At 38.4% G+C, this 27,639-nt stretch overlaps 1 protein-coding gene across 1 annotated transcript in view; it reads left to right on the forward strand.

Moving 5' to 3' along the window:
- Positions 1–27,639, forward strand: part of LOC124093864 (ankyrin repeat domain-containing protein 20B) — a 55,965-nt gene that overhangs the window by 12,610 nt on the left and 15,716 nt on the right. The window contains exons 2-8 of the mRNA XM_046446405.2: positions 1,634–1,782; positions 2,039–2,294; positions 6,115–6,229; positions 6,390–6,563; positions 20,178–20,284; positions 21,485–21,622; positions 23,845–23,909. Coding sequence (XP_046302361.2) covers positions 1,634–1,782; positions 2,039–2,294; positions 6,115–6,229; positions 6,390–6,563; positions 20,178–20,284; positions 21,485–21,622; positions 23,845–23,909 — 1,004 coding nt within the window. The remainder of the gene's footprint in view (positions 1–1,633; positions 1,783–2,038; positions 2,295–6,114; positions 6,230–6,389; positions 6,564–20,177; positions 20,285–21,484; positions 21,623–23,844; positions 23,910–27,639) is intronic.

A 27,639-nucleotide genomic window follows, 5' to 3' on the forward strand; every position in this document is an offset into this window, starting at 1 on the left:
CAGTCCTAGAATGTATAAATTTCATTCTTTGGGCAAACTGGTTGGCATACCTGAGTGACTCCAGGCACACCAGTGTATCTTGGTCTATTTGAGGACTTCTTCCATCACTGAAGTAGTTAGAGTAGGGGACTGGATGGAAATTGATGTGGTCAGGGGCAATGTCTTAAAGGAGATGGACCTTCCTGGGGCAGCTAAGATCTAAACTTGTAGCTGCAATGATGAGAGCTATTCCAGGTGATTATTTCATTCTATAGCATAAAGAGTTTTCTCTTAAAATTTTCCAAGGGTCTTTTCAACTTTGTTTCTTTACTTCATTTTTTTTTTTGCACCTGGATTGAACTCAGGGGCACTTGGCCACTGTCACATCCCCAGCCCTATTTTGTTTTATTTAGAGACAGGGTCTTACTGAGTTACTCTGTGCCTCGCTATGGCTGAGGCTGGCTTTGAACTCTTGATCCTCCTGCCTCAGCCTCCCGAGCCACCACACCCAGCCTTTACTTCATTTTTTTTGAAGTGGAGTACAATCTTCATGAAATTTATCCAAATGCATCCTATTTATCTAGAGTAGCAGGCCGAGTTTCTATGATGTTAGATCACTAAGGATATGAAGGCACCCTTCTTTTATCTATTTAAGGTACAATAGTTTAGGACTCCCACCTGCTATTGGGCCCACAAAAATTTAATCCTATTCTTCTAATGATGATATCTGGCATTTCCTTATATCAAGAGAATCCTAGTCAGAATATGGAATTTCCTTGACACTTTTCAGTACTAACCACACCTAAATCTTTCTCAGTATTTGGCTGTTATTTTTTTCTCCTGTGTAAGTTGTTTTCATGTTGCTTAAACAAAATACCTGAGGCTGGGTACTTATAAATGATTTATTTGTCTCATGATCTGGTGGATGGAGGGTCCAATCAGCAGTATGCCAGCATCCTGGTGAGGGCCCCCTTTGTCTGTGTCACAACGTGGTGGATATTTGTAAAGAGAAATAGCCTCATGCAGAAGGGTCCAAGGTATGTGTTGGCTCCTCTATATAAAAATATGCTATGGTGATAACTCCTGTGAGACTCAACCATACTGCAAGACAAGCATTGATCCATATCAGAATGGAACCCTTATAACCAATTACTTTCCATAAGGACCCACCTCTTAAAAGTCCTACCACCTCAGCGTTGCCACACTGGGGACCTAGCTTCCCGTCCATCAAACTTTGGGGGACAAACCATACCAAGCTGTAAACTTCCCTTGTTTTGACACCATATTCTTGCTTCTCCTCCATCTGATCATTCCTTTTCTGGATGCTTCGCCTCTGTTCTTTGAAAGTGTTCTCCAGGGCACGAAGTTTGGCCCTCAAGCCTTCTGACCCCATCACATTCACACTGCAAAGCTTCCTGGGATTCTTAGGACAGCCAAATACCTTATTTGAGGTAAGCATGCCCCTAATGGAGACTCAGTAGCTTTGCGACAGTACTCGGCCTTGGATGAATAATATCAACTCACAGGTACAAATAACGGAGACAACTTTCTTAGGAAAACTTCCAGCTACTTTATTTGCCCTGAGGTAGGAAGTAACAGGAAGAACCTTGTCAGGAGTCTTAACTTTCCAATTTTTTGTTTTGTTCTGATTTAGGAGCACTTGCCTTGAAAAGCAACTCCTGAGCTTGTTTTCTGAGACTTCATTGTGTATCCGAATCCATTTTCGACGGGAAGCTCCCAAGTGTGCTGGACTACAGCGACCCGGTTCACCAAGCCGCCCAGGCGGCACGTTAGCTGTGTGGGGTGGGAAAGGCTGGGGGAGGGCGAGAAGAGTGCAAACTGCACTGCGACGGGGCGTCCCACTAGAGGGTGAGAGGAAGGAAACGGGTCACGGCTGACTCTGCCGAGAGATCCCGCACCCAGGAAAACTACACTTTGAAGAGCGGAGGCGCGACACGAGCTTCAGGGTTTTCACCTTGCCTTTTCCCTGGGTTCCCAGGACGAAAACAACCCGAGCACACGCCAGGCCCAAAGGGCGGGGCTTTTGTGATGTAATGAGCGGGCCCGCGCAGCCGCAGTGTGCTGGAGGCGCTCCTTACGACCAGAAGCCACGCCCCTTACGGGAGCTGCGGGAATGCGCCTGGCTCTGTCACGCAGTCGCGTTCGCGCGGTGTAGGTGGGGCTAGAGGCCGCCTAGGGGGTTGTAGGGTGACGGCGCTGCCGCCATTTTGTAGGGTGTTTGTTGCAGCGGTTGGAGAGGAACGACGGCGGTTTGGCGACGTTTTTCGGCCAAAGGGCCTTTTGCTTTCGCAGAGGTGAGGTTTCGGGTGTGATGTGCTGGGCTAGGCTACTGTCGAATCTTATTTTAGGTCTCGGAGCCAGGTGTTCGAGAAACGACCGGTTCCTGGCCTTGGCCTCTGGGGACTGAGTTGGCGGTTCCTGCGGGGTGCCGCTCCGTTGGTGGCCTTAAAAACCTGAAGGTGCTCTGGCGTCGCGGTCCTGCCAGAGGCTCTAAATTAGCCCCACGGTGTTGACCGAAGAGCTCGGACTCTATTATAGACACTGCCAGGGCCGCGAGTGCTAGGTCGGTCCGAGAGTGCGAGGTCATGTCCGGAGACCCTGCGAGGGGCCCGTCGCTGGTGTTTGTGTTGTCGGAGATCGATTCCCCCGCCCCCAGATGCCTGACCTCCACCGTTTGTAGCGTTGGGGGTCTTTTCCCTAGTCCAGCGTTTGTCCGTGTTTGTATGCCAAAGCCTCTGGCCAGGTGCCCGGGGCGGAGAGATGGGTGGGGATTGGGTGAATCCAGGTGGTGGGATTCACCTAGTGCAGGTAAGAGGTTGAAACGTGGGGAGATTCGTCCTTTGTGCAATACTGCCCCCCTCGCCCCCCCGGTGGAGCATACCATTGTGGAGAGAATGAGCCTTTCTGGTAGTTCTGCAGCGTGTTATCTCTGGTGAAGTAGCCAACCTGCAGACTACCGGCCAATCACCTGTATAGATGATTCTCCAAACAGGCACCTCCAGGCTTTTTTTTTTTTTTTTTTTTTTTGCCTATTTGAAAATGCCCTCGAATCATAACTTGTAACGCCCCCCCCCCTTTTAAGGTTGTAAACTGTTCATACCATAAAGTTGTCAAGTATTTTTTAAGATCTTTTAAAAAGGTGATGGAGCATCAGATTTCTAATACTGATTGTCGCGACCCCTTGCCGGCAAGGAAGACGCAACTCGGGAATCTTCTTTCAGCAGTTTATTCAGGCCCTTGATATTTCTTCTTCTTCTCTCTCGGATGCCCCTCCCAGCCTTAATAAAGCATCCCAAGCCCCAATGCAAAGCTGCCGCGTGGAGCTTTCTCACAGGGTGGTGAAAAATCATGTGCCAACTTTCCCAGATAAGAAGTTGTTTGTCACAGACCACAGCGGAGCCAGCGTCATCTTGTAATGGCGACCATAGTCTGCAGAAACGGCAGAAGCGGCTCACCACAGTTCCCCCTTTTCTGTTTTCTTAAAACAATACAGGCGAGAGTAGAGGTCCTATCCCACTGTGCAGAAGTGGCTGCATAGTATGACTCAGTCCTAAGGAGGCGCCTTCCCCAGATCTGAAGCCATATCAGCCGACGCCTTTTTTCGTGGCGCGGGGCGTGGACGCGTCTAACCCGCATGCAACAGGACATGCTCTCCTTGAGGTCCACGTCAAGGATCACTCAAGTGCAGTGCCTTGCCTCGCATCCTGTATCGTGACGATGGTGGACGAAGGGGGATAGCTGAGGCTGAACTGTGGCTGTTTATAACGACAAACAAGTTGACAGCACCCTGAAAGAAAGGCACGGACTTCAAGGCGATAGAAAAGTACTAAGTCTTGCCAATCTGGGTATCAAAATACATTGTAAACTTTTACGAATTACTTCTTTGCCAACAGCCAAAATATGAGTGAGTACATCTGGATAAAATACAAAACATGAAAATATCTGAAAGTATATGTAATATACTAGAATACTTTCTAAATGTTGCACAGAACTTACCATCAAATCATCTATTTGAAGGGTGAGTCTTAAGTAGCTGAACCTTAAGCTGCAGAGTAAGTACAACTTCTCTGCATCCTCAAAATTTTGTAGCTCTGAAATATATTTCATTTCTTGTTAAATTAAATTCCTTCTCTTACCAGAAGCACAAATATTTTTTCCTATGTTCATATGTTACTTGAGCATCTGGAAAAAGAGTACGTTGTCCAATGTAAGTCATTTTGGCTTTAGCAAACTGAAGGCCATGCATTCAATCCTCAGCACCAGAATTAAATAAATAAATAAATAAATAAAAGATTTTTTAAAAGCTGGGAAAAATGGAACTCTTCTTTTCAGTTCTTTCTTTCTTAGGAACGTTCTTGCCAATATAAAATGTATAAAGAGGCATTTGTGTTTTCTTCTAGTACATTACTATGTAGAAGCAAGGGGAACTTTTCATCTGTGCTTATAGATATTATTACATTTCTTATAGATATGTTTTATTACATACATGCAATTATAGGTTACTAATTCTGTGGCATGCTGATAAAAAAGAGAACAAGTAATAAAAGATTATTACTACTGCCAAATTATTGCTTTCCTTCATAATTTTTGCTTTAAAAAACTGAACTCAAGTATACTTATCTGTTCTTTTATTTTATTCATTTATACCCATACTCTGAATACCTAGGATGTAATTGACATAATGACTCTTAAGACTCTTCCTTAAAAGCTTTATGTTTGATTAATCAGAAATTTAAAACTTCAGAGATAGGACTCAATTTCAAGTAAAACTTTTCCTCTTCCATTTCAAACAGAAGCACTCTGGTGGTAGGAAATTATGAACTGCCCATTTTAAAAGTTAAGACAGTGTTAAAAACTGAACATTGGAAATACCTGATTTATGTATATCCTGTAAATCTAAATATTGAATAGATTGAACCATGCTAATTCATTTGAGTCCTACATTTCCTTTAGCTTTAAATTACTTTAAAAAAAGAAAAGCAAGGATTACTATGGTTTTAATTTGGTCTTTTATTATTGTTTTATCGTTCATCTCTCCTTACCTATAGTATTTTTAACAACTAAAATTAATTTAAATGCCACTCATATGACTATAACCACTGTAGACCTCTTGTGTGTATCACATTTCACTTAAGGTAAGGTACTGTGTGATGGTCCTTTATTTCATGTATGAATAAAAAAATTGAATGCTGCCATTATACATGTAGTGGCTTTCCAATGTCAGTGATGTCAAAATGATAGAAAAAAAGAGCATCTAAGACTCATTGAAATACATAGTCCCTACAAGATATTTGTAAAATCACTATAATAGGACTTCTTCATTAAGTGAAATACTCTGTTGATTCATAGTAATAGTAATAATTACAATAGCCAACAATTAATGAGCTGTTGCTTGTGGTAGAAACTGTTCAAACATTTTACATAGATTTTAATTTTAAGCATCACACTATCATCCCAGTAGGTAACTACTAATTTAAATCAGTATTTTATTGGAGATAAAATTGATGGATAGGAGAACTAAATAGCATGTCACAGAGGTTAAAGTAGAATTCAAGCAAATGTTGAGCTAAATTCAAGGTCTATGCTCTTTCTAGGCAAGTAGAACACTCTGGGATGGGATATAGCTCCATGGTAGAGACTTTATCTAGGAGGCTCCAGGTCGTGGTTTCTATGCCAGCACCTAAAAAACCAAAATAATCAAAAATAAAAGATCAATGGGTCCAGACCCAGTAGCTTATGCCTGTATTTCTAGTTACTTGGGAGAATGAAGCAGAAGCATTGCAAGTTCAATGACAGCCTGGGAAACTTATGGAGACTCTGCCTCAAAATTGAAAAAAAAAATCATAATAATAAAAATGGGCTTAGGATATTGCTCCTGGATTAAGTGCTCCTGGCTTCAGTCCATAGCAGTATCCAAAAAAGACAAAAGAAAAGGTCAACAGAATAGGCTGCTCATTTATTAACTTAGTGTGTACTAACAGCTAGTAAATATTATACTTTCTTTAGAAAATAATAGAGGATTTGCATACTATTTAATGTTGATAATTGCATAAATAATCATGTATTTTGAGAGGATGCTTTATGAACTTCTAACAAAGCCTCTTGCCTTCATAGGACTGCTCTACATTATGCCTGTGCCTTTGGCCACCCAGAACTGGTGGCTTTTTTAGTGAAGAAAAATTGTAATGTTCACCTCTGTGACCGTGATGGCAACACACCATTGATGAAGGTAGATGTAGCCAAGGATATCTGCAGAAAAAAAAAATGATAGAAATGCTTAGAAGAAAAATTGATTAATTCTATTTAATATGATTAATTAGTAAAACATATGAAATGTTTTTCTTGGATTGTCAAAATTTACAGTTTATTTCTTGGTATAAACCCAACAGGCCCTACAATATCTGGAAGAGAAATGTGCAGCTATCCTTCTAGAAAATGGTGCTGATCCAAATGCTCACAACAACCAAAATGAAACTCCTCTTCACTTTGCTCTTTCTCTGAAGAAAACATCACTAGCAGAAAAACTGCTTTCACTCAATGCAGATATAGAAGCCAGAACTACGGTATACACCAAACATGATTATTTCCAAAATATTTAAAATATGTTTGTTTTAAGTGTGACATTTTTCAACAAATGTGGATTTTTAAGCAGGGTTTTCTTGATCAGAATAATAACAGTTGTTGAAATTTCTGTCCATCTTCTTCATCATTTTTATCTCATGAATTTATTTAATTTACATCTAAGCATTGTGTCCATATTTAAAATTAAGATGACTGATGCAGAAATCTGGAATCCAAGCTTCTTTTAAGAACCAAATGAGGTCCCCTTTGAGCCATGTTACTTGTGGTGTGGTGGGCAGAGAGTGCCTCCTACATAGCATAGATGAGTGTTCTGTAGTTTGTGGCTGGCAAAAGTAGCATTTGCTCAGATGATCTATTTTTCCTCAATAAATAAATATATAACTCTTGTATTATAGTATATTTTTATAAAGAATTCATACTTTTCTTGGTATTTTTATCAATTAAAAATAATTTGGATTGTATAACAAACTATAAAAATCTTTGAAATGGGATTAAATTTTAGAATTTAGAAATTGGCAATTTTCTTTCTTTTAAAATTATTAGTATAGTTTTATAATTATATATGGTACTTTGTTTACTTTGACAAACTTATGTGCATGCATGGGCCCCGAGTTTCCTCTCTTTTGTTCCTCCTTGGATTCTTGTTGATAGTTCAGGGGATTTATCTCCTCACTTGTTTGGGTTAAAGTAATGTCAGGGAATGTTTAGTTCAGCAATACATTTTTTTTTTTTTGAATTCATTAATGACTTTATTCTTTTAATTGTGGGGGTAGGAAGATGTGTTAAACATCGTAAAATTCTATATTTTCCACATTTCCATATTAGCTTGAATATCAATTAGAAAAATAACCTATAAGTCTTAAATTGCTTGTCTTTTTTCCCCTAGTATGTTGAATTTAATTGATTATTCCCCTCTATGGATCAGCCAACTGAACAAAGCAAAAAAAAGGCCTATTCCTATGCATAAAATAATTCAAATAAAGTTATTTAAAAGGTATCTTACCAACCAGAAAACAATACTAAAGCAAGTTCATCTAGTAAGAATAATATAAAAACCAAAAATGTAGACAAAAATAAGTCTAAATGTTAGTATACTAGAACTCATATTTTGTGCATAAGAGTTCCGCCTAGCCTCATTCAGATCTTAATTCTACTTACTTTACATAAGTTGCAATGTATTTGGTTGTGTGTTTCCCAAGAACCCGAAGTTTAGAAAGCATCATATTAGAAATAATGAGAAACTACATCAGACAAGCATAAAGAAGGTAGCAACATGCCATATTTGTCAACATTATTGTAAAACAAAGAAGGAAATAAAAGGTAAACGTTGAAAAGTCTAAAAGAATAACAATAAAACAACATTATTATTTGTGTTAATACATTGAATAACATAACTAACTTTTTTGTTGCTAGAGATGGAAAAATAATTTAATCATACCTAAAAACAAAAGAAGGAATCTATTTCAAGGAGAGTGGGGAATTGCAAAATCCAAAAGGAGTTGAATCAGCAGCCTGCCTCTGAGCCTTAAGGAAAGCCAGCACTCTGTATCATCCCCAGGACTCTCCTCTTTCTCTGTTGGTTGCAGGCTGAATGGGGAAATTTTTCATCCATTTCACTGTAGACAGACTTTTCCTACACTGTTGAAAGCACAACAATTAGCACCTTTAGAGTTTACATTGTACAGTTTCAATCATATTTCAGAAGCAAATATGAATCAGTTCCAAGTTTGGAAAATTGAAGAAATGAGTTTTGCTTTGGAGTAAAATGTAGGAAACCCAGAAAGATCAACATTGCCAAAGCAACAACTGAAAAATCATATTTTAAAAATTTTGAAAACTTGTGGAAGCAAGAAGAATTAGACAACCTAAAATTCCAGGAAAGGATAAAATCATTTTCTATATGAGCTAATGATTGTTTTATTCCTTTAAGGCATTTTCTGATTCTGGGCACAGGTATGAATCAGACTTGGCACAGGGAGCGGGATTCTACCTTGGGAAAGTGAAAAAAGCAGAACTTTTCCTGAGTGCTGGAGCCAGTGTGTCACATGGGCATCTGCTACATACTGCAGCAAAACTGGAGACCAGAGTAAGGATAAGAAAATTCTAACATGCAAATTAAATCTCCTATAGTCTTGGAATGCTCAGAAGAAAAAGTCCCTCTGGAGGTCAGGAACCTACGTTAAATATATCACTATTCTTTTTTTTTTTTTTTTTTTAATTTTTTATTGTGGGTTGTTCAAAACATTACAAATTTCTTGACATATCATATTCCACACTTTGATTCTAGTGGGTTATGAACTCCCACCTTCACCCCATACACAGATTGCAGATTCACATCAGTTACACATCCATTGATTTACAAATTGCCATACTAGTGTCTGTTGTGCTCCGCTGCCTTTCCCATCATCCACCCTCCCCCCTCCCCACCTCTCCCCTCCCCTCCCCTCCTCTCTCTCTACCCCCTCCACTGTATAACCCTGAGGGTCTCCTTCCATTACCGTGCAATTTACCTTCTCTCTCCCTTTCCCTCCCACCTCTCATCCCTGTTAAATGTTAATCTTCTTCTCCTGTTCTTCGTCCCTACTCTGTTCTTAGTTACTTTCCTTATATCAAAGAAGACATTTGGCATTTGTTTTTTAGGGATTGGCTAGCTTCACTTAGCATAATCTGCTCTAATGCCATCCATTTCCCTGTAAATTCTATGATTTTGTCATTTTTTAATGCAGAGTAATACTCCATTGTGTATAAATGCCACATTTTTTTTATCCATTCGTCTATTGAAGGGCATCTAGGTTGGTTCCACAGTCTTGCTATTGTGAACTGTGCTGCTATGAACATCGATGTAGCAGTGTCCCTGTAGCATGCTCTTTTTAGGTCTTTAGGGAATAGACCAAGAAGGGGAATAGCTGGGTCAAATGGTGGCTCCATTCCCAGCTTTCCAAGAAATCTCCATACTGCTTTCCAAATTGGCTGCACCAATCTGCAGTCCCACCAGCAATGTACAAGTGTACCCTTTTCCCCACATCCTCGCCAGCACTTGTTGTTGTTTGACTTCCTAATGGCTGCCAATCTTACTGGAGTGAGATGGTATCTTAGGGTGGTTTTGATTTGCATTTCTCTGACAGCTAGAGATGTTGAGCATTTTTTTATGTACTTGTTGATTGACTGTATGTCCTCCTCTGTGAAGTGTCTGTTCAGGTCCTTGGCCCATTTGTTGATTGGGTTGTTTGTTCTCTTATTGTCTAATTTTTTGAGTTCTTTGTATACTCTGGATATTAGGGCTCTATCTGAAGTGTGAGGAGTAAAGATTTGTTCCCAGGATGTAGGCTCCCTATTTACCTCTCTTATTGTTTCTTTTGCTGAGAAAAAACTTCTTAGTTTGAGTAAGTCCCATTTGTTGATTCTAGTTATTAACTTTTGTGCTATGGGTGTCCTATTGAGGAATTTGGAGCCCGACCCCACCGACTGTAGATCGTAGCCAACTTTTTCTTCTATCAGACGGCGCGTCTCTGATTTGATATCAAGTTCCTTGATCCATTTTGAATTCACTTTTGTGCATGGCGAGAGAAAGGGATTCAGTTTCATTTTGTTGCATATGGATTTCCAGTTTTCCCAGCACCATTTGTTGAAGATGCTATCCTTCCTCCATTGCATGCTTTTAGCCCCTTTATCAAATATAAGATAGTTGTAGTTTTGTGGATTGGTTTCTGTGTCCTCTATTCTGTACCATTGGTCCACCCGCCTGTTTTGGTACCAGTACCATGCTGTTTTTGTTACTATTGTTCTGTAGTATAGTTTGAAGTCTGGTATCACTATACCGCCTGATTCACACTTCTTGCTTAGCATTGTTTTTGCTATTCTGGGTCTTTTATTTTTCCATATGAATTTCATGATTGCTTTCTCTATTTCTACAAGAAATGCCATTGGGATTTTGATTGGCATTGCATTAAACCTATAGAGAACTTTTGGTAATATCGCCATTTTGATGATGTTAGTTCTGCCTATCCATGAACAGGGTATATTTTTCCATCTTCTAAGATCTTCTTCTATTTCTCTCTTTAGGGTTCTGTAGTTTTCATTGTATAAGTCTTTCACCTCTTTTGTTAGGTTGATTCCCAAGTATTTTATTTTTTTTGAAGATATTTTGAATGGAGTGGGTGTCCTCATTTCCATTTCAGAGGATTTGTCGCTGATATACAGGAATGCCTTTGATTTATGCGTGTTGATTTTAAATCCTGCCACTTTGCTGAATTCATTTATTAGCTCTAATAGTTTCTTTGTAGAGCCTTTTGGGTCTGCTAGATATAGAATCATATCATCTGCAAATAGTGATAATTTAATTTCTTCTTTTCCTATTTTTATGCCTTTAATTTCTTTCGTCTGTCTAATTGCTCTGGCCAGTGTTTCGAGAACTATGTTGAAGAGAAGTGGAGAGAGAGGGCATCCCTGTCTTGTTCCAGATTTTAGAGGGAATGCCTTCAGTTTTTCTCCATTCAGAATAATGCTAGCCTGAGGCTTAGCATAGATTGCTTTTACAATATTGAGGTATGTTCCTGTTATCCCTAGTTTTTCTAGAGTTTTGAACATAAAGGGATGCTGTACTTTGTCAAATGCTTTTTCCGCATCTATCGAGATGATCATATGGTTCTTATTTTTAAGTCTATTGATGTGGTGAATAACATTTATTGATTTCCGTATATTGAACCAGCCTTGCATCCCAGGGATGAATCCTACTTGATCATGGTGTACAATTTTTTTTATATGTTTTTGTATCCGATTCGCCAGAATTTTATTGAGGATTTTTGCATCTAGGTTCATTAGAGATATTGGTCTGTAGTTTTCTTTCTTTGAAGTGTCTTTGTCTGGTTTAGGTATCAGGGTGATGTTGGCCTCATAGAATGAATTTGGAAGTTCTCCCTCCTTTTCTATTTCCTGAAGTAGCTTGAAAAGTATTGGTATTAGTTCTTCTTTAAAGGTTTTGTAAAATTCTGCTGTATACCCATCGGGACCTGGGCTTTTCTTAGTTGGTAGTCTTTTGATGGTTTCTTCTATCTCCTCAATTGATATTGGTCTGTTTAGGTTTTCTATATCCTCCTGACTCAATCTGGGCAGATCATATGACTTAAGAAATTTATCTATGCCTTCACTATCTTCTAATTTATTGGAGTATAAGGATTCAAAATAGTTTTTGATTATCTTCTGTATTTCTGAAGTGTCTGTTGTGATATTGCCTTTTTCATCCCGTATGCTAGTAATTTGAGTTCTCTCTCTTCTTCTCTTCACTAGCATCGCTAAGGGTCTGTCGATTTTGTTTATTTTTTCAAAGAACCAACTTTTAGTTTTGTCAATTTTTTCAATTGTTTCTTTTGTTTCGATTTCATTAATTTCAGCTCTGATTTTAATTATTTCTTGCCTTCTACTTCTTTTGCTGTTGTTTTGCTCTTCTTTTTCAAGGATTTTGAGATGAAGTATGAGATCATTTATTTGTTGGTTTTTTCTTTTTTTAAGGAATGAACTCCAAGCAATGAATTTTCCTCTTAGAACTGCTTTCAATGTGTCCCATAGATTCCGATATGTTGTGTCTGTGTTTTCATTTATCTCTAAGAATTTTTTAATTTCCTCCTTGATGTCTTCTATAACCCATTGATCATTCAGTAACCTATTGTTCATTCTCCAATTGATGTATGCTTTTTCCTTCCTTCTTTTATCGTTGATTTTCAGTTTCATTCCATTATGATCAGATAAGATGCATGGTAATATCTCTACTCCTTTATATTGTCTAAGAGTTGCCCTGTGACATAATATATGATCTATTTTTGAGAAGGATCCATGTGCTGCTGAGAAAAAAGTGTAACTGCTTGATGTTGGGTGGTATACTCTATATATGTCAATTAGGTCTAGGTTATTAATAGTGTTATTGAGTTCTATAGTTTCCTTATTCAACTTTTGTTTGGAAGATCTGTCCAGTGGCGAGAGAGGTGTGTTGAAGTCTCCCATGATTATGGTGTGGTGGTCTATTAGACTCTTGAACTTGAGAAGAGTTTGTTTGACGAACATAGCTGCACCATTGTTTGGGGCATAAATATTTATGATTGTTATGTCTTGTTGGTGTATGGTTCCCTTAAGCAGTATGTAGTGTCCCTCTTTATCTCTTTTGATTAACTTTGGCTTGAAATCTATTTTATTTGATATGAGTATGGACACGCCTGCTTGTTTCCGAAGTCCATATGAGTGATATGATTTTTCCCAACCTTTCACCTTCAGCCTATGTATGTCTTTTCCTATCAAATGCGTCTCCTGTAGGCAGCATATTGTTGGGTCTTGTTTTGTGATCCATTCTACTAGCCTGTGTCTCTTAATTGGTGAGTTTAAGCCATTAACATTTAGGGTTATTATTGAGATATGGGTTGTTCTTCCAGCCATATTTGTTTATTTCTGTTACTAAACATTGTTTGTTTTCCTCTTTGATTGTTTCCCCCCCCCTTTACTGTCCTACCTCCCACTGTTGGTTTTCATTGTTATTTTCCATTTCCTCCTCCTGTAATACTTTGGCTAGGATGTTTTGAAGAGATGGTTTTCTAGCTGCGAATTCTTTAAACTTTTGTTTATCGTGGAAGGTTTTAATTTCATTCTCCATCCTGAAGCTTAATTTCGCTGGATACACAATTCTTTGTTGGAACCCATTATCTTTCAGTGTTTGAAATATGTTATTCCAGGATCTTCTAGCTTTCAGAGTCTGTGTTGAAAGATCAGCTGTTATCCTGATTGGCTTGCCCCTAAATGTAATCTGCTTCCTTTCTCTTGTAGCTTTTAAAATTCTCTCCTTATTCTGTATGTTGGGCATCTTCATTATAATGTGTCTAGGTGTGGATCTCTTATGATTTTGCACATTCGGCGTCCTGTAGGCTTCTAGGATTTGGGATTCTGTCTCATTCTTCAAGTCTGGGAAGTTTTCTTGTATTATTTCATTGAATAGACTGCTCATTCCTTTGGTTTGGAGCTCTGTACCTTCCTGTATCCCAATGACTCTTAAGTTTGGTCTCTTGATGTTATCCCATATTTCTTGGATGTTCTGCTCATGGTTTCTTAACAGTCTTGCTGAGCTGTCTATGTTCTTTTCCAGTTGAAATACTTTGTCTTCATTGTCTGATGTTCTATCTTCTAAGTGTTCTACTCTGTTGGTAGTATTCTCCATTGAGTTTTTAAGTTGGTTTATTGCTTCCTGCATTTCTAGGATTTCTGATTGCTTGTTTTTTATAACCTCTATCTCCCTGTATAGTTGATCCTTTGCTTCCTGGATTTGTTTGCGTAATTCGTTGTCGAAGTGATCTTTCATTGTCTGATTTTGCTGTTTAATGTCTTCCTTGATACTCCAGATCATCTGAAGCATGTATATCCTGAATTCTTTATCTGACATTCCATCTGCTGCAGCTGTTACCTCTTCTAAAGTTGCGTTGACCTGCATTGCTTGTGGTCCTTTCTTTCCTTGTCTTTTCATACTGCTTGCGTATCTTTCCTGCAGGTGCGGGCGGCGGCTCTGCTCTCTCCTTATTCCAATTGGGGTGTCGTGGCTACCACGCCGGCAGGTCACTGGGCCTGTTCTGGGAGCTGGTGGCGGCTCTGTTCTGCCCCTACTCCAATTGGGGTGACGTGTCTGTCGTACCAGCAGGCCACTGGGCCTGTCCTGCTGGTCGGTCGCAGATCTGCCCACCTTTCGGGCACGAGTGGAGGCTCTGCTTTGCCCCTACTCCAATTGGGGTGTCGTGACTACCCCGCCTGCAGGATGCTGGGTCTGTTCCTGGCAAGGGAGGCGACTCTGCTCTGTCACTACTCCAATTAGGGTGGTGTTTGTACCCCGCCGGCAGGCTCCTGGGCCTGATCCGCCGGTCTGTTGTAGGTCTGCCTACCTTGAAGGCGCGGGCGGCGGATCTGCCCTGCCCCTCCTACCACGCCTGCGGACCCCTGGGCCTGATCTGCAGGTTGATCACTGGTCTGCTCACCCTGCGGGCACGGGTGGCGGTTCCGCTCCACCCCCACTCCAATTGGGGTCACGTGACCACCACACCGGCAGGGCCTGATCCGGGCGTGGGATAAGGATCTGCTCTGCCCCTACTCGAGTTGGGGTGACGTGTGTACCACACTGGCAGGCCACTGGGCCTGACCCACCAGGCTGTCACAGGTCTGTTTACCTTGCAAGCGCGAAGGGCGGCTCTGCCCTGCCCCTCCTACCTCGCCCATGTACTACTGGGTCGTGGGTCTGCCCACCTGGCGGGTGTGGGTGGCGGCTCCGCTCCACCCCCTCTCCAATTGGGGTCACGCGGTCACCACGCTGGCGAGCCGCTGGGCCTGCTCCGGGGGCTGGCGGCGGCCCGGCTCCTTCCCTCTGGCTCGAGGACAAATTGAGGAGACTCGGGTGACTGAGCCTCACCCCCCTTACCAGGAGACCAACTGCTTATGTCACCGCTGGTATTGATGAAGATCTCTCCTCCACCGCTTTCTGCTGACATCAGATCTCTGCCATGTTGGTATCCTATGCAAATGGCAGCATTTCGTTCCCCTTGCCAGGCAACCCAAGCAATGGGTGAGTCCTGACCTGCCCTCAGCAGGACCCGGACCGAGACACAGTTTCCGCGGGCTCCTAGCCCCGGTCCAGGGAAGTTCCGGGAGCTGGAACTCGGCCGCTCCGTGCTCGGTGTAAGCTCCTATAAGTGTAGGCTCCAAGAAGCAGCCCCCGCGGGCTCAGTTCCGGGAGCCGGAATTCGGCCGCTTAGTGTTTGGTGTATGCTCTGATAGTAGCAGGGTCCAAGAAGCAGCCTCCGCGGGCTCCGCAGCCCTGAGCCAGGGCGGTTCCGGGACGGTTCCGGGAGCCGGAACTCGGCCGCTCTGTGCTCGGTGTAAGCTCCTATAAGTGTAAGCTCCAAGAAGCAGTCCCCGCGGGCTCAGTTCCGGGAGCTGGAATTCGGCTTCTTGGTGTTTCGTGTTTGCTCTGATATTAGCAGGGTCCAAGAAGCAGCCTCCGCAGGCTCCGCAGCCCGGAGCCAGGGCGGTTCCGGGACGGTTCCGGGAGCTGGGACTCGGCCGCCCCGCGCTCCGTGTTCACTCCGATAAGATCAGATTTTAAGAAGCCCCCAGGCGCTGAACCCTAGCAATCTGTCTGCAAGCCGCAGGCGAATTGCAGCCTGAAATTACCTGTTCTATGGCTGAATGAGCTGCGGTCAGTCAAAAACAGGTGTGGTGACGTCAGTTTACCAACATGGTGGCTGCTGGCCTCCTCTGTGGTCTGACCGGTGTGGAGAACCGAGATGGACCGCTTCCTTCCCCGTCTCGAACCCAGAATTCAGCCCTGAGTGCGGTGCTTGCGCGTCTGGCAGAAACTGCAGCGCTGTAACCCTGCGTCTCTATCCCAGCGCGCCTTGCAGACTCTAGCCGCGGGGCGATTTGCTGAATAAGCAGTGTTACCCTCCGTGCGACAAACCTCTCGCGTTTGAGTCCCCGTAGCCGATCCTCATGCGATGGAAATCCTTCCTCCAGGTTCCGGCGCACCCCACTATTGCTGGAAATTCCTAACAAGATATCCTTTAGCCGTCCTGACTTGTCATACTCCCACACAGTGAAGCAGCACATGGGGGTAATGCACTCCCCTCGCCGCCATCTTCCCTCAGCAATACATTTTTTAACCTGTGAACTCTTAGTGTCCCTGTGGCTTCTCAACACAACATAGAATAGGGTTGAAAGAAACAGTAGTGATAACTGTTCCAAATAATATACCACAGAGTTAACGTTAATACCTAGATCCTGCTCTGATATCTCAACATTAATGTAGCCATAAAGAGGAGTAGTGAATTTAGCAATTGTCAAATTATAAACAATAACCATGAACTAGCTGTGGCTTTAAAGCCAATAGCAGGTGTCAGTCATATAACCTACAATACTAACAATTGTATTAGCATTAAATGTGGGGGACAGGAGCTACAATGTTAAAAATGCAGTTAAGTGAGAAAAAAGAAATGTCTTACAAAGTTAGTTAAGATTTATAAGAAAGTGAACAGAGAGAGTGCAGAAGATATTTGGCAGTAATATTTAGAAGAAGATAAGGAAAATAGAAGAAAAAAGGTATTGGGAGAGAGGGAGAGAGAACAATAGAATTTGGTTGTTACCAGAAGATAAGATAGAATGAGAGGACTGGGATGGTTATGCAGTCGTGGAGCACTTGCCTAGCACATATGAGGCACTGCATTTGATCCTCAGCACCACATAAAAAAATAAATAAATAAAATGAAAGTATTATGTCCATCTACAACTAAAAATTATGTACTAAAATTATGTATAACTTTTAGTTATGTACTGATAGAGCAAAGGAAGTGGATGTTAACCTCTTCCTGCTTTTTTTGTTACTAGTTGGAGTGGCCTAAGATTGAAGCTGTTTTACGTAAGAGGTATTTTCTTCTTTTCTGCATGAAGGGGGATGAGTTAGTAGTGTCCATTAGGACCAGTTTGATGCACTCCTGGGCTACCACTTCTGCAGCTTTCTTTAAGGGATGTTCTACCTGCTGGCACTGAGATCTAGTTGGCCTCAGGTCTAATTAGGTTTTGTTGCACCTGGCTTTCTTTGAAGAAACTAGATTGACCTACTCTTAGGCTACACAGCAGCCAATTTCTTCAATGGATCTGGTTCTCAGAAGCCTCCCAAGAAATCTAATTGTGGTTCATAGGGGATGATTCTACACTCACTGGAGCCCCAGAGCATAGCCTTTCTGGATTTAGTCCTTGACTGCATTGCCCCTCAACGACTCATATTGTTGGCCCCTTTCAAATGGTCTTTCAGCTGCCAAACACAAAGGAGAAATGAATAGAACTCCCCTTTCCCCTTCCAACAGAGCATGATTTTTAAGCATCTAGTGCAGTCTCTGGATCACATGAGTTTAGGCAGTGTTTCTGATGTGAGATTTCTCTGAATCAAGACACTCCAAAGATGCAGCTTGCAATGCAACCTCCTTTACTCCCCCTTGTAAGTCAACAAGTCTGTGCCAAATCCATTTCTGGCAGCCATTGGTCATGGGAAATGGCACTTTCTTTCTTCAGTTTTTTTTTACACTCAAATTTTGGAATCCCTAAGTTTCTTTGAATGTCCAATATTTAATTTTGGTGAAATTTCTCCTTCACCTACCTAGGCTGAGAAGCTGTATACCCACTTATTTGGTCTTTTAACACAGCACAGCTTGGAATGCAGCTTCCTTTATTCTGCTATCTTCCATTTCTCATAAATTAGAATTTTAAACACATTTTCTTATGTATACTATAAAAATCATATTCCCATTGGAATTTTTAAAGCCTGTTTAGGTTACACATTGTTATAAATAAAAAAATTATTCACACTGCAAGCAATACTATCTCTTTCTCTTCAGTTTTGTCCCTTAAAAATGCAATAGATTTAGTATCTTTCATTATGCAAAAAACAATTTATCGATATAGATCACTATGAAGCTCATCAATATGAAAAATTTCTGACTTACATTTTGCCTCAATTTATAAATTGTTTTAAGTAGCAACTAAAATGGCATAAGAGTAAAAGAATCTTGAAAACCAGATGTTCATTAGGGTCCCAGATTTACCATTAAAACTGAGGATATATGTTATGATCTTATTTTTATTAGATTGTAATAGTTATACATAGAAGTTGAATACATAGTAGTATATATAGTCATTGTTACACTTAGTAGTTTTGTCGGGTTTATCCCAACAAAATTATACATGCATGGAATTTGATTTCAGTTCAAGATTCAATTCCTTTCCTGACCCTCTCTCCTTCTGTCCTTCCTGTCCTCCATTGTTCTCTTTCCTCTACTCTGATAGACATATGCTCCCTTCTCCATTTAGTTTTGATTGGTTCTTTTTACTTAAACAGAAAGATGACATTTCCTGTGGTATATTTGTATATGCACATAACATAATTTTTGAAGAGTTCATTATTTGTTGACTCTCCTTTGTTATCCTTCTACTTGGCCCCTCCATCTTCTCCTACTACACTACTGATCTTCCCTGTATCTTTTTGATATCCTATCCTTCCTTCCTCCTTTTCTTCATTTTATCCTAGCTTCCACATATTAGAGAATACATTCAACCTTTGAGTTTCTGAGTTTGTCTTTTTTCACTTAACATGATATTCTCCATTTCCACCCATTAACTAACAAATTCCATAATTTAATTATTCTTTATGGGTGAGTAGAATGACATTGTGTATACATACAACAATTTCTTAATTTTTTCATCCATCAGTGGGCATCTGGGTTGATTTTATAATGTAGTCATTAAGAATTGGACTACTATAAACTTGAAGTAGCTATATCACTATAGTATGCTGATTTTAGTTCTTTTACAAAAATAACCAGGAGTGAAATATCTTGGTTCTATTGTGGTTTGATCCCTAGATTTTTTTAGGAATATTCAAACTGCTTTGCAGAGTGAACATACTAGTCTTCATTGTTTCCAACAATGTACAAATGTTCCTTTATCCAAACAACCTTGCCAGCATTTATTGTTGTTTGTATACTTGCTCATTACCATTCCAATTGGAGTGATATTAGCCCTTATTGTAGCATTTCTCTGATTGCTAGAGATGTTGAACATTTGTTTATATATTTGTTGTTCATTCATTTTCTTCTTTTGAAAAATGTCTCCTCAGTTCTTTTTCCCATTTATTGTAATAGGTTGTTTTGGGGGTATATTGTTGTCTGTGTTATATATTCTGGATATTAACCCCCTATCAGTTGAGTAGCTGACAGACTTTCACTGATTCCCAGGGAGAATATATTTTTGATTTCATCTTTATAACATGGAAGGTAAATATTTTTTATCTAATAATAGCAGAAAACAAGATTCAATTCCTTTCCTTTAAGAAAAAAAGCAGCATAGTCTACTCAAAGTCTATTCTTTCAATTCAGATCCCACTTCTTTTGTGAACAATTTGGAGCAAAAGTGCCTGATATTGGTATGTGGGATTCTGACACCATAAATTGAATAGAATCAAGAGGACTTGAGTAACATGAAGAAAAAACTTCCATGTTATTGGAAAGTGTATACCTGCAACTTTAGTTCTTCACATGTAAATGTTTGCTATGAAAAATCAATGTCAAAGAAGTGTTAAGCAATAGTAAAGATATTTCTGTAGTACTGGATATATAATGCACAGTCTTGTAAATATTCTCTAACAGTGAATCAAGGAACCTTTCTGATAAGGGTTGGTATTTCTGGAAAAGTATGTATTCTTTGATATGTAGATTAATAAACCCTGATATAGAGTTAAAAATTTGGCTTATTAAATAAAATATTTAAATCATTTACTAATTGTTTTAGGGTACAGGGCTATTGAGAAAAGAGGTCTCTGTCTTCAAGAAATGACTAGAGTTTATGTGGCCACTCTAAGTAGAGGAGAGACATTGCAAAGTTAAGGGTCGGAAAATATGAAAGTGAAATGAGATGAGAAGGAAGAGATTACTCTTAATTTACAATATTTGTTATATTCTTATGTTCAGACAGCACTTTGTAAGAGGTTCAGTTCAGTTGAATAATTTTGTAAAATTTTTGTTGTTTTCCAGAGGGGCTATACACCACTTTTACTTGCCATAGAGCAAAACAGACAGCAGATGGTTGAAACATTAATTCAGAACAAAGCAAATATACATGCAGTTGACCAGAAGGGAAGGTATGGTACTTTATATATATATTATTTATATAGTAACAATCACTCATGGAAAAATGACTAGTTTAATGGGAAGGTCAATATTAACATATTTAGAAAAGAGTGATATAAAAAACAAACCACAGTTAAGGTAAAAAATCAATTATTCGAATTGAGAAATACAAATAAGTATATTAATATGATTCAAAATTATTGGCAGATATTAGTTATTGGTTTATTGCTCACATGATTTTGTATTAACTAAAGAGTTTTACTATTACTATTAGTTTTGTAAAATATGGAGTTTTAGTTTACATTTTGGTTTCTATTATATTTTTAACTTCTGCATCTGATTTATTTTTCTCTTGGAAAAGATGTATTGATCATAAATAGGCATTGGAAATTATTTTTTTATTTGGTTGACTGTTCTAAATTACTTTCCTTGTAGAATATTGATGTTAGTTTATTCCTAAGTGTTTATTAATTGCTACTGCCAAATGCTGTTCATTTTTATCATATTTTGGTGCTTTTGCTTTTAATTGGAAGGTACAGAGGGAAGAAAGTAGCTTTAATGGAATAAATATTTTCTTTAATAAAGATAAGACATAGGCAGGTTTTAAAGAGAAAAAAAAAAGCCTTGGATTCTCACACAATTGGATTTTATTCCTAGCTTTTGTAGTACATCACCTTAAAAACAATACTTATGACTAAATATATTTCCTGATATGAAAAATAGGATAATACATGCTTGAAGGATGATTGTGAAATTGTACATATTGCATTGCATTCAATGTTTAGCAAATACTTATTAGTACCATTAATTGAAATAATGATTATTATTTTATTGTTATTATTAGTGTGCAAATAGCCTTTTCTGCTTGACCTTTAGCTGACAGTGAGTTACAGTACATTGTTTCACACTAAGAAGGAAATGGAGCTTTCTTCAAAAAAAGTTTTACCAATTTCAGTTAAATGACCTCATCATAGTTACTGTCCATTGAAGGATTTTAAGTTTGTTAACATCTCCCTCATTGGGAAAAGAGATTTTCTTTTTTTTCCTTTTAGACTTTGAGATGATTTGCAAAAGTGAATATTTGTTCTCTTAGATGTTTATGTCTATTAATATCTGTAAAGTAAGATGTCAAATTGAGAAAATATTATAAATTAGCTCTTTGAATAACTTTATTAAAATACTTAAAGTTGACGTTATCTCTCTTATTATAGAACAGCCCTCATGTTTGCTTTGGAACAAAAATCAAAACACGTAGTTGAGATGCTTCTTCAGAGTGGTATTGATGTCTCTGCTGCAGATAACTTTGGGCAGATGGCATTAGCTTATGCTATTGCTAGTGGTGATACTAAGTAAGTATTTACATTAAAATACTAATCAATATTGATTGGAGGCTGAAAATAATTAAAAAACTATTGCATTTTACACATGAGGTGAGATTTTATAGTACAGCTATATGTGGAATGATAATGAGTTAGAGTTCATCACCCAGGAACCCTGTAAAGTCTAGACAAAAATAGTGATGAATGTAAGAGTCTTCTCAGAGGTTCCTTTCTTCACCCCCCCCCTTTTTTTTTACTTTTTCCCTTATACATGCTAGTAAGTTGCTCTACCACTGAGATACATCACTAGTCAGCATCTTAGGATTCTTTAAAAAAAACTTTGTCATTATGATTCCCAGTCTTATCTCTTTCGTTCCAAGTATAACTCCTAACTGTGGAGTAGCAATAGTGTCACACTTTGATTTTTATAATTAGCCATTTGGGTCTTAAAATGCCCAGTTGAGCAGAAAATATTTTTACTCTCCTATGAAAGTTAGCTTTTCTACCACCCTTCTTTAATTTCCCAAGGACCTGAGAATTTCCTTAAAGTCTAAAGAGCAGGTGGAAGGACTTTTAAAATGTTAATTTTTCTCTGTCAATTCTGTTGCTGTGGTGTTGCTGTTAGAACTGGCTCTTCAGTCTGGTGATGAGTAACTTTTACTACAAAATGTCCTGATTGATCCCAATCCCTGAGTATTCATGGTAATGCACACTTAGATTTAAAAGTTACAACGCTATTTTTAGTTCATATATACATATGCTTGTTTATTCAGCTATTATTCCCAAACAGCAGAATTCTGTTTTGGCAACTTGGCCTCCTAGCTTTAGCCACACACATATTAAGAACTCTGGCCCTGTCCCACAACTCAAACCTTTATGTGGAACAACCCCCATGCATTATCCTTTGAGGACTTTGTCTTTTCTTGCATAAACTAATCATTCAGAACTATCAGATAGCTTCAAATAATATCACTGAAGAGATGAGAATTTCCAATCATCTTCCCTAAAATATGTGTTCCTCGAAACCTCTCATCCCTTGAAGTATATTTTCTTTTACTGCAGGAGGCCCAATATTAATGTTTCCCAGGTTGGGTGTGTCTAGTGATTTGCTTTCCAAAGTAAGAAAATTTCCCAAACTATTGCAATCAGTCTAAAGTTTTCAGCATATATCAAGTTCTCCCTTACAAGGAAGAGATAAGTTCTCTGAGCTTAAAGTAGATTCATTGAATCTAAGAGCGCTAAGCCCCATTATGACTTATTAGTATCCATGTGTAAAGAGGATTTGGTCTTCCAAGTCAGTTAGAGGTCGACATGGAGATTTAGCTTCCTCTAAAAATTATCCATTGATTCTTTTCAATTAGGTGAAGAAGAAATAGTAGCAGTCCAAGCCAATTCTTGGCATTGGTTAATTTCCCATTTTTGGTGTTATTGATTAGTTTCACAATAGGGGATGAATATATTCTCTAAAGAGATATGATAGTTAAAAATAAATTGTTATAAATTATTTAATGTCTAATTTGCCCTGAGACATAAAGCACAAAAAAGACTACAATCAGTAACCAAAATTAGAACTCAAAAGCATTTTTCAGTAATTTCAACACTTGAATATTAGAACCTGTGAAGAATACACATTGGTTTATTTGGGATTCCAATTATAGTTGACTAAAAAGATCAAATTATGCCATTATTTTCCTATTTCTTTTGACATGTTTTAATATTACCTCATAGAGTCTTCCTAACAACTTTGTAAACTAAAGTGGTACAACCCTTATTTTTTAGAAGAAGCCCTTAATTTTAAGAGAAATTAATTGTGCAAGAAGAAAGAGCTATTATTTACATGACATTTTCTGAGTTCTAGCTATATCAGTTAATATACTTACCTATATTGTTCTCAATTCATGATCATTTTATCTTACTTTGTTTTCTTAATATAAGCTTATGGGTGCAATGGCATGTGTATTTACCACAGCTACTTGGGGGAGAGAATGAGGCAGGAGAATTCCTTGAACCAAGGAATTCCAGACTAGCCTGTGCATCATTGTGAAATCCCATCTCAAAAACAAAAGAAAACCAAACAATTTACAAATAATTGTCAAGTTAATAAAATGTCTGGGCTTACAAATTTGAAGTGCATATTATAAAGTTCTGATATAAGATCTAATATTGTTTAAAATACTATTATATATTGAATGTTTGGTTATTGTTTTTATACCAATATTAAAATGCTAATTTGATTCATTTTTTATCTATAGCCTGAAGGAATTAATTCTTCAATATATGAAAGTAGAATCTAAACATCCTGAAAATATCAACCCAGGTAAGACTTCTGAAAGTGAATTAATCATGGTATTCATGGCTTATATAAGAAAAGTAAGAGTATGCCAGGTGCAGTGTTGGCAAGCCTGTAATTGGGTGGCTCAGGAGGCTGAGGCAAGAGGACTGCAAGTTCAAAGTCAACCTCAGCAATTTAGCAAGGCCCTAAGCAACTTAGCAAGACACTTTCTCAAAAATTACAAAAGGACTGGGATGTCTGTGAGTGGTTAAGCTCTCCTGGGCTCAATTCCTGGTACCTAAGTAAATAAATAAGAGTAAGAAAGTTTGGACTGCTAAGGAGCAGTGGAGAAATTAATGTGTTACATTCATATTGTTCTTAATATTTTTATTAATAATCTAGAATTCATGATTATTTAAGCCATTAATTGTAGGAAATTTATAATCTGAAATGATATTGTCTGAAGTAATTTTAGGCTAACTTAATCTTGGCCCCTGAAATCTTATATTTATGTGCATAAATAAGTAAAAAAATTCAAATTAGCATGTTGTCTTTCCTATATAATGACATTGTAGCAAAGTGGACTTGTAATAAAAACAGATGTTCTATTTTTACTATAGATATCAACTCTTACTGTGTATACAAATTCATGGATTTTACAGTGATATTTCCATACATATGTAAATAGTACTTGAGTCCCAAACCACTTTCCCTACTTCCATTTCTATCTGTCCCTTCATTTCTTCATCCCTTGTTACCTTCCCTCTTTCCTAATAACCCCTTTTCCATTTCCTAGTCATTCTTAATTTGTTTTCAAATTGCACATGTTATAGAGAATGTGATATTTGATTTATGTTTCTGACTTATTCTGCTTAACATAATAGCCAGCCTTTCCATCCATCTTAAGTTTTTGTCTTTGTTTCTTTCTTTTCTCTGAAAGGCTTGAAATATACCATTTCATGTTCCCTGGCCTTCAAAGTTTCTGTTGATAACTCTTATGTTCTTATGAGTTTATTCTATAAGTGCTTTGGCCTTTTTTACATCTTTCAATGTACTTTTGGCAATTTTTATAAACGAACGTGGAGAAGTTCTATTCTGGTCATGTCCATTTGGTGTTCTAAATGCTTCCTGTATCTGGACATCCATAACATTCATGTTTTTTGGGTTTTTTTTTTTTTTTAGTTTTTGGCAGACACAACATCTTTGTTTGTATGTGGTGCTGAGGATTGAACCCGGGCCGCACGCATGCCAGGCCAGTGTGCTACCGCTTGAGCCACATCCCCAGCCCCAAGGACATCCATAACATTCAAAAAATTTAAGAAATTTTCTGCTATTTTTTTCTCCAAATAAATTGCATTGCCTATAAGCCTGTAGTAATACACCATTGTCTATGTTCATAATTCATGAGTTTAGTCTATAAATCAGGTACCAAGGACTTTGTATATTCTGTTTCTTCTTCTTTTTGTTGTCATAACTAACTAAACGTGACATTCATCATTGCCTTCCAACTCTGATATTTTTTCTTCTGATTAATCTAGTCTATGATTGAAACTTAGATTTATTTTTTTTTAATTTGAAATATTAAGCTATTTATTTCCAAGATTGCTGTTTGATTTCTTTTCGGAAGCTCTATTTTTGCACTGTTCTCTAATGCCTTGTAAAGTTTTTATTACTTTATTTATCTTCTATTTGTATCATTTTTGAGTTCATACATTATTTTTAATCTTTTTAAATCCTTTTTCTGGCATTTTGTCTACTGCAGTGTCATTGGAATCAGTTGCTAGAGAGTTATGAACTTTTGGAGGATCCATGTTACCTTACTTGTTCATCTTATATTTGTGCTAAATTTTGTGCATCTGTGGGGATGTATGTTTCTTCCACATTTATGTGAGAGTCTTCTTAGGAAATAACCTTCTCTTGATGATGTATCCTGGGCTATTGGTTTATTTTGTCAAGATTATTTCCAAATTATAGACTTTGTATTATAGACTTTTATGTTTTACCTGACTGTGATTCATGGATTTTGTCACAGTTTGTACTATCATAGCCTGAAGGACCAACTTTCTTTGTCAATCTTGTGAGAATGGAGTCACATGATGTAGGCAGTGGATTATGTGGGCTGCATTTTTTGTGGTCATTAGTGTAGCCTTGTCAATAATTTTCTGTCTGCAAAGGCACGGGAGAGACCTAGTGCCACAGTCCAGCTGGGCAAAGTAACTGAGAGGTGACAAGCAACTGAAGGTTGAAGCAGTAACTGAAGGTAACTGCTTTATTGTAGAACAGCAGAAGTATATATATCTAACTGATTTACATAAAGCATGACTCAATCAGCATCATCCAATCATAGCATTGCTCCCCTACAGATACAGCAATCAGCCAATAAGGAGTCCCCACCATCTTGATGACTCAGTGGCATTGCCTCACAAGCCACTCCTCCTGGCAAACTGCCAGGCACCATCTTGACATGGTCATGGCCTCCAACAACCTAGGCTGAGGTGCTGCTTGGTGCAGACTTCATACCTGCACAACTCTGTAAACAGAGTTGTTTCACCTACCTGCTCATGCTATGAGGGTGGCTGCCAAACACTGGATTATAGTACATTCGATCCATACCAACATGGGTACATGTCAGCTGGGGGCTTTTATTTACCCTGTTATTTGACTTGAAGTACCTGCCAAGTTATAAGTGGGAATGTACGTCTTCCGTGGAAAGTAAGATGCATTTTTTCTTACCTTTGCTGTGGGTTTTAGAAGTTGCAAAGTACCTGCCAATGTGTTCAAGGAATGGGGCTGGATCCCCAATGCAGATGGAAGAAGACAAACAACAATAATACAGCATGAAGGCAAACTAGATATAGGTATACAGAAACAATCAAAAAGAAAAAAAAAACACCAGTAACAACAGAGAAGAAAAGGATAAAATATTTAGGATCTACTAAATTGTTAAAGGTTCATAAAAGTAAAATTAATTTTAAAAAAAGGAAAAATGAGAAATTAGAAGAAAATTTAAAAATTCTATTAAATTATGACAATAAGATAAAAGTAATGAAACAAAATGACAAAGTAATAATTAAAAAGAAAGTAACACAAAGCAAAATCTAGTCAAGAATTTCTTCTACATGAGTTGTATGTGCACACACTGTCCTAGTTTTGCCCAGGGCAATTGTCAATGCCTGCATAGCAGCAAGCCCTTCATACCTGCAGAGCTTTGGCATTATGAGGGTTGTGCCAGAAAGTCATATATTCCGCCTGTAGAACTATAGTCTGTGTGGGCTGGGGATGTGGCTCAAGCGGTAGTGCGCTTGCCTGGCAAGCGTGCGGCCCAGGTTCGATCCTCATCACCACATACAAACAAAGATGTTGTGTCCGCCAAAAACTGAAAAAAAAAAAAAATTAAAATTTTCTCTCTCTCTCTCAAAAAAGAAAAAAAAAGAACTATAGTCTCTGTGCCCAGGGATGTGGCAAATGTCTGAACTCCAGTATCTACCCAAAATGTGAATGTGAATTGAGATTGTTCCAAAGAGCAAATGTATTTTCTAATATTTTTTTCTATAAGTTGAATGTATTTAGTAAATAAAAGTTAGTTAGTTGTGTCACTAAAAATGAGTTGTCTCATTAAAATGAGGTGAAATACTCTGTGGCATTTTTAAACTATTTTTTGCATAAATATGTAATTAAATTATTCATTTGTGTATTTTCAATTTCTTCAACTTATGAGAATAGCCATATTCTATCGCCAATTTGGAGGTGACTATCTTGCCATAATACTTATTAA

This window comes from Marmota monax, unplaced genomic scaffold (genome assembly GCF_021218885.2).
Source record: "Marmota monax isolate L192 unplaced genomic scaffold, Marmota_monax_Labrador192_F-V1.1 WCK01_AAM20220418_F8-fsc00188, whole genome shotgun sequence".
In the NCBI taxonomy this organism is placed as follows: domain Eukaryota; kingdom Metazoa; phylum Chordata; class Mammalia; order Rodentia; family Sciuridae; genus Marmota; species Marmota monax.